Source organism: Olea europaea, chromosome 1 (genome assembly GCF_002742605.1).
Source record: "Olea europaea var. sylvestris chromosome 1, O_europaea_v1, whole genome shotgun sequence".
NCBI classification, from domain to species: Eukaryota; Viridiplantae; Streptophyta; class Magnoliopsida; order Lamiales; family Oleaceae; genus Olea; species Olea europaea.
The window spans coordinates 18,561,824-18,575,141 of record NC_036237.1 but is presented as its reverse complement, the minus strand read 5'-3'; the positions used below and the strand labels follow the sequence as shown (position 1 = coordinate 18,575,141).

The window sequence follows — 13,318 nt, the reverse complement described above, 5'->3', positions numbered from 1 at the left end:
AAATATCAAATGTAAAGACCTTGAAGTCATCCAAGGCTTGAAATTAATAAAAATATTCTCGTTCGAAATATATAATTATTTCTAATATCTTAGCAATTCTTCGACACACAGTGTGACTTAGCTCCCGTTTGACCCCCCATTACTTGAAAATGAAAATGGAGGAAATAATATTTTTTAGAAAAATGAGTGGTTGAAAAAGAAGGAAAAATTTTCGATTTACGTGTAATATTATTTTATAGAAGATCGTGTAATTGAAAATAGGAGAGAGAAAAATGAAATTTAATGTAATTAAATTTAATGGGGATCAAACAGGGCTTAGTGTTACTTTAGGTGTTGGAACGGAAATAAAGTGACTCGTTCACTTGCTTTTTCCGCTGCCATGTACCTAGTTTATCTCATTTGTTCAATTGTGTTGCTTAACTGATTGGATTACTAGTGTCTATGGAGCGCGTGGGTCTCACGATTTCTTCACCACTTGCCCTATAAATGGCGGGAGTCTCTCATACCTCTAATCTTCACTGGCGTCAACGATTTTTACTTATTTCACTATCCAGTCCCTTAGGAAACCCTACATTGTAAGTAAAACCCCCTAAACCCAAATCTGTGAAAATCAACAGCAGCCAAAGGTACGAAATCCATCATTCCATTCGACTCTTTCTGTTTGATAATAATTTTGACACCATACGTTTTATCTACTTTTTTGTTGTTTAGGGTATAAAGCGAAATCAGGGCTTTTTTTTGTCTCGTTTTTCTTTTTCGAGGGTAAGGAAATTGGAGTATTGTATTGTAAATTTAAAAATGGATGCCGCGGCCGGTGTCGCCGTCGTACGCGGTGTTTCTATGCCGATGTCAACGACATCTCAGTCTTCTCGTAAGGAGTGGCGGGTAGTTACCGAGCAATCGGCTCGAAACTCCACTAGTGAGGTATATATACTTGCATTGCTTTATTTTGATCTGAAACATCTGTTTCTTTATTTGTGTGTAGAGGAAATTATTTTTATTTTAAACGTGTTTCTGAAAGTTAGGGTTTGCTATTTTTTCTGGGTCCTTACATTTGCTGTTCTTTTTTTCTTTTTTTTTTTTTTTTTTTTTAATCGGCCGCATGTAGGAGCTTTCCAAGCTAGGTCAGTCTGATGAAAGATTGATATATGAGGTAACTGCTTTCTATATAAACTCATTTATAATTCTCTTTTTACTTGTTACTTTCATTTTCTGAGTGAAGATGAAGGTGATTTGGAGTGTTATATTAAGGTGCAGCAGGGAAGAGAGCCCACGGATGTGGATTTCTGCTCAATAACTATTGACAGGGGTTTGGACAATGATATTTTGCAGCAAAGACTTCTAACGGTGGCGAAACAAAGAGAGGAATTGCAGCACATGGAGATTGAACTTCGGGCACAAGTCATTATAAGATCTGAGATTATGGAAATGCAGAAGTCATATGATGCACAGATCAAAGAGCACGTGAATGCAAATGTCAAATTTCAGGTTTTGCTCTATTCTTTGGGCCAATTACCAGTGTGTGTTTTTTTAGCTATGTTAGTGTGTGTGTGTGTGTGTGTGTGTGTGTTGGCATTCATTGGGGTTTGTTGAGGAATATTGGGTGTGATTGGTTGTTTAGGAGCAACTGCATGAAAAGGAACAGAAGATTCAAGAGCTTGAGAGAAAGATGGAAGAGAATGAAAGGGAGCTGAATGGAATTAGATTAGATAAAGAAGCGGTTAGTTTGCGATTCTTATGGCAGTTTGTTTCTCATCAATTTAGGTTATCAGCCACTAATTCTTATTTCCCGGTGACTGTTTTGCTAAACAAAAATTAACTGTAGCAGGCTTGGGCCAAAGAGGATCTTCTGAGGGAACAAAGCAAGGAGCTTCAAAGCTTCAGGTTTGCCCCGTGTTTGGATTGGAACTCATTTGTGTTTGTGTTGGCTATTTTTCACTCGTCTATTTTGATTGTTCAATTATATGAGATGTTCACTGTAACGTGCTTGAAGTTTTACAATTTATTTGTTTAGAACAAGTGATTTACTATTAAGCACTTGATTCAGAATCTAAGTTATTGATGTATCATATTATTCCTAGCTCTGGCAGATCAAACTATTATTAAAGTAAACTTTTGGTTTGGTTTCAAATCTTACTTCACCTTCTTAAAGTGTTCAAACCCTCATAAATTTATAATTGAGGGAACTGTGTTCTTTTGCAGGAGAGAGAGGGATAGCACTGAAGCTGAAAGGGCGCTGCATATCAGACAAATCCATGATCTTCAGGAACATGTTCAAGAAAAAGAACGTCAGCTCATGGAGTTGCAGGAACAGGTATGTCATTTATTATAGCCAAGATGAACATCAGGGAAGTCTTTGTTGATCAAATTTTCTGAAGTTTTGATCAGGTTACTATCTCGTTTGTTTGTCTTTTATTTGTTGTATTCAAATACTTTTCAAAGGTTTAAAGGATATCCATGACATAGTAATTGCACATTTGAGCTTATTCAGTAAGCTTAAACCACTCAATTATTGCTTATCTTATGACATGTAGTGCTCTGTGCTCTGCCCGTGCTTTTCGTAAAATGGTTTATTTTGACTTAAAAGTTGTCTCTTGAAATGTTAGTCAGTGTGTCCTGCCTCTCTTCTGTCTAATTAAAGTACTTTGAAGGGGGTATATTTTACTTTGTGGGGGTGAACTTAGACTTAATTATTGTATTTCAGCATAGGATTGCACAAGAAACCATTGTTTTCAAAGATGAGCAATTAAGAGAGGCACAAGCTTGGATTACTCGTGCTCAGGAAATGGATGCTTTACAATCAACTACCAACCATACCTTACAGGCTGAACTACGAGAACGTATTGAGCAGTATAATCAACTATGGCTTGTTTGTCAGAGACAGGTGGTTAATTTATCAAAGTATTTTTAGTCCTCAATGTACAAATGCTAAATTTTGATTTGAAATCTGTTTTCAATTAGACTCATTAGATATATTGAATTCATTAGTTTGGTGAGATGGAGAGATTTCATCTGCATATGCAACAACTCCAGCTTGAATTGGCCGATGCTAGAGAAAAGAGTGGAAGTTACTCTCAGATAAATTCAAAAGATGCTTCTGAAGTTGGACAAAGCAATGGTAGCCTGCTGGAGGTGAATGGAAATGGGACACCAGGTGAAAACTCTGCTAGCCTACTAAATGGGAATGTTGAAGTTGCCTCGTCTTTTGTTCCGGGAGGGAACATGCCAACACAGGTTTCTGTTTTTATTCTGGATTTTGCCCAATTCCTGTAAGTTGTGCCAGATGCATGTGAGGGCGATATTAAAGTCTGTGTTCATTATTTTTGGATCATATACCTCATTCTCTGCTATATTGTTTACTTTGGATGTTGATGTATAGAATAATCGTGCAGCTTGGTTTGATAACCTGTTTATTGCTCTATGTTTCACTGATAAAGAATAGGTTCATCCCCCCAATCACTGATGTGATTTTTGCAACTCGGTCTGTCCTGTTATTTCTTACTTTCTTTGGATGATAAAATTAGATTTCTCATCTCCTTCCCATGTGAGGGGAAAAATCTAGAGAATAGATAAGAGCACTACTAACACTTCAATTGCCAGAAATGCACAACATACACATTGATTTTTTCATATATTCTGAAATTTATGTTTTCACTGTAGACTGATGCTCATGCTGTTCCATTTGCTCCTCCATCCCTGCTTGGGTTGCCACCCTACCTTCCACCTGTTCAGGTGACTGCTTTGCATCCTTTTGTAATGCATCAACAAGGGTTGCCCCGTACAATACCGTCAAATGTCACACAATCTATTTTCCAGACTGTACCTACTATGTCATCTCTTCAACCTTCACAGAACCAACAGGTAATCAATTAAAACGTGTTGTATTATTGGTTATACTTTGTAAGTTTTGGTAATCGTGGCTGTTCTTTCCTTGTGGTTAGACTGTATCAGATGGCCAACAGATGCCTATCCACCAACAATTTCCTCTGCAAGCTGAACAGACCTCATCGGGAGCTGCTTCTAGTTATGACTATGAAGTATCTGTAAATGGGCAAGTTCTTTCTTCTAATTATTTTGATGCCAATATCAGTCGAGGGATAGAGCCTAACTCCATGGTTCCACCACCAAATAAAGAGGGGCAGGTAGTTAGTTCAAAGAAAGAATTAATCACAATACTTTCAAATATTTAGCCCTATTCAGTTACTGTGATCATTGTTCAGGTTCTCGAGTCTGTAGATGAAAGCTACCCAGCTGGAACCCAATCTCCTCAGAGCTTGCAACAAGTTTCTTCGCAGTTTCATGATTTGCTTAGATTGGATACTCTAGAACACAGTAATGAGATCAAGGTTTTGTTCGCTTTTTAATTTAATCAATACGACGTTTTTGTCTTTATCATCATCATCGTCATCATTATTTTTTTAATTTTTTTTTTTATGGCGATGCTGGTTCTAGTCATTATTGATCAAGAGTTTATCTTGATATGTAACTGGATAGGAGAAGAATGACAGCCCTGTGACAGATCATAGACTAGAAAACAGAAGTTTAATGATGGAACAACCTAATTTTACTGTGAATGTACCCTTGTCTGAGGCACTTATTCATGCTGTAAATATCGGAACAACGACGATGAACAATGTCTCAGGTGCAGTTTCGTCTGATGCCACTGTTTCCACCGGGCAGAAAAATTCATATGTGATTGAAACGCCTGCAGAGATTTCTCTCCTTGATGAAAGATCATTGCTAGCTTGCATAGTTCGAACAATTGGATCTGGTGGTAGAATTAGGATTAGTGCAACGGTCAGTTAAATTGATTTATTATATTTTCAGTATTACTCATGAAATAACTATTTGCTTGATGATGCATTGTTTTTGTGACAGCTTCCAAATAGACTTGGAAAGATGCTTGCCCCCTTTCACTGGCACGATTATAAGAAGTATGGGAAGCTTGATGACTTTGTGGCTGGTCATACTGAAGTATGCCCCCTTGCTGTTTGTTTTTCTGCTTTGAATATTTGATAGGGCTTTATGTTAGGCATTGACGGTTCTTTTATGTTTTTTAGTTATTTGTTATTGAGGGGGACTACATTCAGCTTCGAGAAGGTGCACAAGAAATAATAGCAGCCACAGCAGCTGTTGCTAAAGTTGCTGCAGCAGCAGCTGCACCTCCATCTTCGTATCCAACACTGTTACCTTCTGTGGCAGTCACTCCCATGGCACAAGCCCACCGATTGAAGGTCTCCTCTCTTGAATTTACATCTGCAAATGCTGATAAGACCAATTTCAATGAGATTGCAGCCTCTAGACCCTCACATATTGCTGGCAATCCTTCTAAGTTCTCTACAATTCGGAATCAGAATGTGAATGGTGCCTCCTTTAGTGTTTCTGGGGCAGTCTCAAATATTAAAATTTTGAGCAAACCTAAGGATCACATGGAACTGAATGGATCTGAGAACTCTGAACTATTGACAGTTGGAAATGGAATAAACACTGATAAAGATGGTGTTTCCCAAAGGAAGGTTGCAACTCATGGGAAGCCTGGAGCAAGTTTAGCAGGCAAACAACAGGGCAGGTATTGACTCCAGAATTTCATGTAACTGATTAATTCTTTGCTTATGTCTGAATAGAAGCTTACTGAAATCAACTCTTGCTTTTGCCAGGGCAACTAGTGCTGCATCAAGTCCTAGAAGATGGTAAGTTCATTATAATTTTTTACTATGCTGTGTTTTTGTGTTACATTTCTTTCTAAAGTAGATAATATGCTTTATGCTTCTCTTTAGCTTGTGGACAATGCTTTATGTGCATCTCTTCCCTCCAATTTTTATATGGGATTCTGAGACTTCTTGAAACGTGAATTTGAAAGCATATAAAAGTGTTTTAAAATTTAAAATAAAGGGGATGATGCGGAATGGCTCATGGTGTAATTATCATTACAAATGCAAGCCTTCACTGTGATTTTTATATTTCAGTTGGGGACAAAGCTCAAATGTTACGTATACCAAGGAGATGTGCTATGTGACTGGGTGCATTTCTTTAGCTATATGTGTTGCACTTGTGTTTCATTAACTATGTCTATTTGTGTTTTATCTGCAATACATGTTCAAGCTTGTGCTTCATGTGCGACCCAGCTGGTAAAGTTTGGCCAATTTGTTTTAGAGGGTACAATTGGTGTCATGTTCTTCTATTTGTTCACTTAGCATGTTAATTATGTCAAGATATTCGAGGTGGTTTTAAAGTGATCTTGCACTTGCTCTGCAGGCATTTCAGAAGCTCCCTTGTTTAAATTCGTACTTCAGAGACGTGCTACTTTTGTGTTGATGTCTGTTTTGCCTTGGATTGGTTCTAATATTTCGTTTGCTCTGTTGTTGATTTTGTAGAATTTATCTGGGATCCTGTTGGGAAATGTCATCACTAGATAAACGTGCACCAAGTGCTATTGGAGATGATGAGAGGAGGCAAGTTATATGCTCGAGTTGGTATCTCCAATAATATTTATTTTATGAGACTGGGTGTACTGGCTGAATTATATCACATGTTCTGTTCGATTGGAAGAACTTGTTTTCATTTCGTATTTTTGTGTACTGGAAACTGTATATTTTACATGCATTGATGTTCTGGTGCATCAAGCATCTTTCGGATTTAAAATTATTGGAAAAATAGTGGTTATTTTTGCAAACTCTTGTTTTTCGAAAGTTGTTTGGTATCGACCGTGTTTCTGAATGCAAATCATGTCATTCCCATAGAATGGGATAAAACAGTTCTCTGTCAGGACTATGATCAACTATCGATGGCACAAGATGTAAAGAAGGGTAAACTTGTGCTTTCACCAGAACGTGCGTTGGAAAGGGCAAGTACCCGCTTCTTACTCCAGTCCTCCCCATCGAATTAAAGTAAGGTACTGAGGAGTCACTATCAATTGAATAAGCGTATCAAAGAGAATGAAGTCTAGTGCCTCGGAAGCACAGAAAGAGATGCAGCACTCTTTAACTAATCTTTTCCGGAGACTGCTTGCTCCTTTCTGTTGATTAGCGATCGCACCCATATTACAGCGAATAAGATAGTATTTCGTGGTAACTATTCTCTTTGATCAGTATTCGTTTCTTGCAAGTATAATGTGTTGTGAAAAAAAAAAAAGTGAAATCGTTCTAGAACAGGTAAATAGAAAGAGAAGCAACGATGGTGATTCGTTGACTCAACTAATTCTCATATTAGATCATAGATTGTTGCAGTTCAGTAATTGACTTAGGCGACAAGATTTAGCTTGCAGCTCAGTACATGGTTTGCTCATAAATTCTTTAGAATTGCATAGCATCATTCCTTTTAGTTGTACTGTTACTTTTATTCTATCAAACATAGTAGTTGAGCATGTTTCTTATTTTGCCCAAAATTGGTAAAAATTCTTCTGGGCAGCAAGAATGGTCTTACTGGCAGCATTTTAAGCTAAATCAGCATGCTGGTTTATTTGGGACAAACAAGAAAGGAAAACAGAGTATTCAATGCCTTTCTAATGAACTCCGCATTTAAAACTTTAGCTACTGAAAACTAGCAAAACGGGTCCCCTTTGTCTCATGCTCATTTATTTGAAAAATAGTAATGCATGGCTTGCTGCAAAGTTTAACTAAACATTGATGGTGTAACGAAGAGGACTAAAGGAAAATAAAAAGACTTTACCATATATTGTTCCATATATGAAGCACAAGAAACAAGCAAAACATCACCTAATCAAGTTTCTTCTTATACCACCTATAAGTGTGAATAACCATTGGAGATCACTCTCTACCCTCGTCACGTCCTAAACCTGAGTTTCCTTGGCCATCACCAGAAATAGCCTCCAATCCACCTGGCTGGTTTCCTCTCAAATCCATCAAACTGCCTGAACTGCCAACTCCTCCAGGTTGCATAAGAAAATGCGTGCCGTTATTGACACCACCTCCTATGCCGAAGTGCCCCTGCATCTGTTGCTGTTGTTGGAACTGGAGTAGTTGATTTTGCTGGTCTTGAGGCCGGAGGGCATTAACTTGGAATGGCAACTTTGCCATTGGGGCACCATGTTGCTGTTTAACTGCTGAAGCTTGACTCTGCTGCATATAGTTTCCTTGTGAAGCAACAGAACTAGTGGGAACCTGAAATTACAATATTAGCGTTAGCAGGAAACTACGTATCCGTAATACATATTGGACAACTACAAGACATACCTGTGATGATGTTTGTCCTGGTGGGGGCTGGGCATCAGCAACTGCGGCTAAATACATCAAATTCTTCTGAAGGATAGCTTGATACCTAAATCATTTTAACTTGTCATAAATTTCCTTGTCGAAAATTCTATTTTGCATTGAATTTCTTTAGCAAATATGCAGAATTTCACATTCACCACAATGAAAATGTGACAGCAGTGACTGACGACGACGACAGTGGCAGTACAATAAACACGTCAATAAGGCCTTACAAAGACCAATATAAAAGCAGCACATATGAGAAAATACAGCTCCATGTATAATTTATTGACACATAGAGACTCCTGCAATGCACCCTCCCAAACAAACAACAAACCCTTCGACTTATAAGTTTCCGGATCTCCTTTCAAAAGCATAATTGCAGCTCTGTATGCTCACCCACACATCACTTACCAAAATACAGTGCCAACAGGCCTCTAAGTTTCCAATACCCATTTGAGGCTAAGAAGCATAAACCCCACTTAAAATTCCAAGACTCATAATATGATGCTATGCGCTAACTTCACAACTTCTAGCAATTAAGAAATTAGAAAAATATGCAGACTCACAAAACTTATATGGAAAAAGATAATAAATATCGACAAACATGCCAAGTTGGCATGTACTGATACATGCTAATGGTAAAGAACTAATAGACTAAATATGTTATTATTGTTTGAAATTTTCTGCGAATCAAAATATCCTAACGTATAAAAGACAACATGGCAAACAAATACCCCCAAAATATAGCTATCACGGTTCAGAGTTCATACAGAATACCATAGAACATCCGAAAGGTTATCATCAGTAGATCCCTCGTTCAAGAACCACATGCTTTTTGATGAAGTGAACTTTATTGCAGATTCATTGTAGAAATCAACTAGAGACTTGGACCATATATCACATTAACCTGTTTTCTCATTAAAACGTAATAAGCAGTTTTCAAAAGAAAATAACTAATTTATGTCTACATACATATTTTCCAATATTTCTGAACAAAATTGGACAGTCAAATGCATCAATACAATAGCAAATGAAAAGGATCAACTGCTCATATACCGTATTACAATGAGAATCATTCTAAAGGGAAATCAACGGATACTTACTGGGCACATTCAGCCATTTTCCCCAGGTTTTGATTTTCCAGTATTGCCATAATCAAGTTTTTATTCTCCTCCAAGTACTGCAACGAACATTGCTCACTAGTGCGTCAGGATTTCAAGAATGATTTAATAGCCAAATGTGACGAAATTATCTACTTAATAATTCCAAAAACAAATAACCTCTAAATAAAATTTTTTTCAATTTTTTAATATGAAAAACGAATTAAAAAATTGAAAAACGAATTATAAAGAAAAAGGGAAAATTAATATGAGATTAAAAACATCAATAAATGCATGTACATATTTATATATACCACCAAATTACAGAAAAAAATGTCGCGCTATTTGAATTTAAATAGAGATGTAAACAATCACAACGTCCCCCCCCCCCCCCCGGGACAAAAAAAAAAAAAAAAAAAAAAAAACCCACACCCCCCCCCCCCCCCCCCGGGGAAAATAAATAAATAAATAAATAAAGCAAAGTAAAACCGAATATTAAAATTTTAGTAAAAAACTAAAAATAAAAAAGCAAAAAATCCAAACAGAGAAATTAAAATTTTCCGTTTTGATCATTCACAGAGACGTATATACACGCATCAACACAACGCACATTCGCGTTGACAAACAAATACATTAAGCACGTACTTTATTGTACCTAAGGCATGGAAATCTGTACCTTCTGAATCTGTTCAGTGGTGATGAGATTGAGAGGCGTTGAAGGCGAAGAATTCATAGACTGGGGGGGTTGTTGCTGCATTTTCTTTCTTTCTTCAATTTCTTTCCAAGATTTCTTACGAGAAAGGATAAAAAAGATCCCTCAAACCCTAGCCCGGGAAATCATTGAAATTACCCGATAACCCATGTTTTCAAAGTAACCTTTAACCAATTTTTAGAAAAAAAAACGAAAATTAATTTTAAAGGTCAAAATCCCAAAATACCTTCAGACGGTCACTTTTTCATTTGTTTACAGTCAACCAAAATCAAGGAAAAGCTACAGTCGATTTTCAGTCGATCAGAGACGTTTTCAATTCATAATAAGTGACCTTCTTGTTAAGGTAAATTTCGAGTTGTTAATTAACTAGATTAATGTTCAGATTTTCATATTGTGTGTGAATGTTGAATTTGTGAAGGTTTTTGAAATGTATTATTGGTTATGTAAGTGTAGAAGTATGAATTTGGGTCTAAATTGGAGATAATAGGTGGATTTTGAGATTTGCAAGCTTTTCTCATCGGAAATGGAGATTTTCCTGCGAGAAAAGTCGGAAAAACTGCCGACTGCAAACGCAGTCGACATTTTGGGAAAAACCTAATTGTTAACAGTCGGCTGATAACCCGACTGTTAACAGCTGGTTGGCCCAATTGTCATGGGCTGACTGTTATAGTCAGCCTATGATTGTGTTTTGTTTTTTCATGGGCTGAGTTAGTCCATGACTGTTAAGTGGACCGACCGTTATGGTCGGCCTAATAACAATTTTTTTTTTTTTAAATTTGGACCTATTAACAGTCGGCTCATTATTTGGGCTAACTATTTAGTCAACCCATTAACTGTTAAGCAGGTCGACTGTTACGGTCGGCACGCTGCCTTTAGTTTTTTTTATTTTTTTTCTTACATATATTTAAGAATTTCATTTTAAATAATTTTAATTATTAGTTTTTAATAAATAATAATTTATTTATTTGTCAAATTTAAATAAAATTTTTATTTTAAATTTTAATTTGAAAATTTATTTTAATTTCCTCATTTTTGATAAATAATAATTTTTCATTCTTGAATTTAATTAATTTTTATAATTGTAATATTTAACAATTCTTTTAATTTTAAATTTAAATTTCATATTTAGTTCTATTAATAGTTTTTATAAATAATATTCTTTTCGTTACTCGAATTTCATTAATTTTTGTCATTGTAATTTTGAATAATTATTTAATTTTAAATTTCGTTTTTATTTTTATTAATAGTTTTTTTGTAAATAATATTCTTTTCGTTAATCGAATTTCATTAATTCTTGTCATTGTAATTTTGAATAATTATTTAATTTTTAAATTTCATATTTAATTTTATTAATTATTTTTTGGAAATAATATTCTTTTCGTTCATCGAATTTAATTAATTTTTGTAATTGAATTTTTAATAATTATTTAATTTTAAATTTATATTTCATATTTAATTTTATTAATTGTTTTTTATAAATAATATTCTTTTCATTCTCGAATTTAATTAATTTTTAGAATTGTAATATTTAATAATTCTTTTAATTTTAAATTTAAATTTCATATTTAGTTTTATTAATAGTTTTTTATAAATAATATTCTATTCGTTAATCGAATTTCATTAATTTTTGTCATTGCAATTCTGAATAATTAATTAATTTTAAATTTCGTTTTTATTTCTATTAATATTTTTTTATAAATAATATTCTTTTCGTTAATCGAATTTCATTCATTCTTGTCATTGTAATTTTGAATAATTATTTGATTTTTAAATTTCATATTTAATTTTATTAATTGTTTCTTAGAAATAATATTATTTTTGTTCATCGAATTTAATTAATTTTTGAAATTTTAATTTTTAATAATTATTTAATTTTAATTTTAAATTTCATATATATTTTTATTAATTATTTTTTTATAAATAATATTCTTTTCGTTTATCGAATTTAATTAATTTTTGAAATTGTAATTTTTAATAATTATTTAATTTTAATTTTTAATTTCATATTTAATTTTGTTAATTGTTTTTTTTATAAATAATATTCTTTTCGTTCTCGAATTTAATTAATTTTCATAATTGTAATATTTAATAACTCTTTTAATTTTAAATTTAAATTTCACATTTAGTTTTATTAATAGTTTTTTATAAATAATATTCTTTTCTTTAATCGAATTTCATTAATTTTTGTCATTATTATTTAGAATGATTATTTAATTTTAAATTTCGTTTCTATTTTTATTAATATTTTTTTTATAAATAATATTCTTTTCGTTAATTGAATTTCATTATTTCTTGTCATTGTAATTTTGAATAATTATTTAATTTTAAATTTAAATTTCATATTTATTTTTATTAATTATTTTTTATAAACAATATTCTTTTCGTTTATCAAATTTAATTAATTTTTGTAATTGTAATTTTTTAATTATTTATTTTTAAATTTTAATTTCATATTTTCGTACACGTCTTTACCCGATTGTACTCGAAGTCCAAGGGGGCCATGCGCAAGTACGACACTTATAGATTGCCCCTAGCGATGTATGTACATGATTAACATAATCAATGTTAAATTATTTTCCCTATTGAATTTGTATATAATAATTGTATGTGTTACAGATTTGAGCGTACGAGACCGTCCCTCTATTGGTACCCACTTTGTAAGGCGAGGGAGACAATCTGCCCTCGGATGCACCATTGGAGAGCATCTCGAGCGGAGGGATGTCCCACTGGGAGATAGTTATCGGTGCTCCTCGATGATCCTCAGGTGAGTATTATGTATTTGTGGTTTATATTGTACGTAATTTAAAATTTGATTACATGATCATTAACTAATTCAAATGTCAATATGTCAGCTTGAAGTTATATCTAAGTTGACGCAGTCGATGGAGGAGGAAGCTCAGGGTTGTGTGCATGAATTCGGCCTTCCGCGCACCCAAGACGACCAGATGTCCGATTCAATGGACGATCGAGATTGGGCGAGTGAATTGAATATAATTTATTAATTACCATTTTGTATGAGTTAGTAATTACGGATCAAGTTAATAATTTATAATATTGTTGTTTGTGTAAGAGCGTGGTCCAGTTGATCTACGACCTCCGCCCCCGAGGGCATCGCCTCCGCTGAGGAGGGCATCACCTCTGCCCCCACGGGCATCACCTTCGCCGCAGAGGGCATTACCTCCGCCCCAGAGGACATCACCTCCGGCGACCCTGTCCAGGGACCTCCCCCGTGGATCTCCCGCACATAGTCAGAGTTTTGATGATCTGTATGCCCATCTGAGTGAATTTATAGC

At 34.5% G+C, this 13,318-nt stretch overlaps 2 protein-coding genes across 7 annotated transcripts; one reads left to right on the top strand and one right to left on the bottom strand.

Moving 5' to 3' along the window:
- Positions 1-471: 471 nt before the first annotated feature.
- LOC111396290 lies at positions 472-6,673 on the top strand. 6 transcript variants are annotated; one of them, XM_023022722.1, is made up of 17 exons: positions 472-626; positions 712-924; positions 1,109-1,153; positions 1,333-1,488; positions 1,622-1,720; positions 1,829-1,884; positions 2,203-2,314; positions 2,705-2,884; positions 2,989-3,234; positions 3,661-3,861; positions 3,942-4,142; positions 4,221-4,346; positions 4,495-4,797; positions 4,879-4,974; positions 5,061-5,569; positions 5,658-5,690; positions 6,375-6,673. In XM_023022722.1, coding segments are annotated over exons 2-17 (2,490 nt in total). In that variant the 5' UTR covers positions 472-626; positions 712-798; the 3' UTR covers positions 6,376-6,673. The 6 variants fall into 6 exon arrangements, with proteins under 6 accessions (XP_022878490.1, XP_022878482.1, XP_022878473.1 ...); XM_023022714.1 differs by having other exon boundaries at positions 1,826-1,884; XM_023022705.1 differs by having other exon boundaries at positions 1,261-1,488; positions 1,826-1,884.
- Positions 6,674-7,629: 956 nt separating this feature from the next.
- Positions 7,630-10,161, bottom strand: LOC111396280 (GRF1-interacting factor 2-like). The gene is made up of 4 exons (XM_023022671.1): positions 9,990-10,161; positions 9,317-9,393; positions 8,193-8,277; positions 7,630-8,120 (listed from the first exon to the last, which is right to left on the bottom strand). Exons 1-4 carry the CDS (start codon positions 10,068-10,070, stop codon positions 7,767-7,769), a joined length of 597 nt encoding a protein of 198 aa, XP_022878439.1. The 5' UTR covers positions 10,071-10,161; the 3' UTR covers positions 7,630-7,766.
- Positions 10,162-13,318: the final 3,157 nt, after the last annotated feature.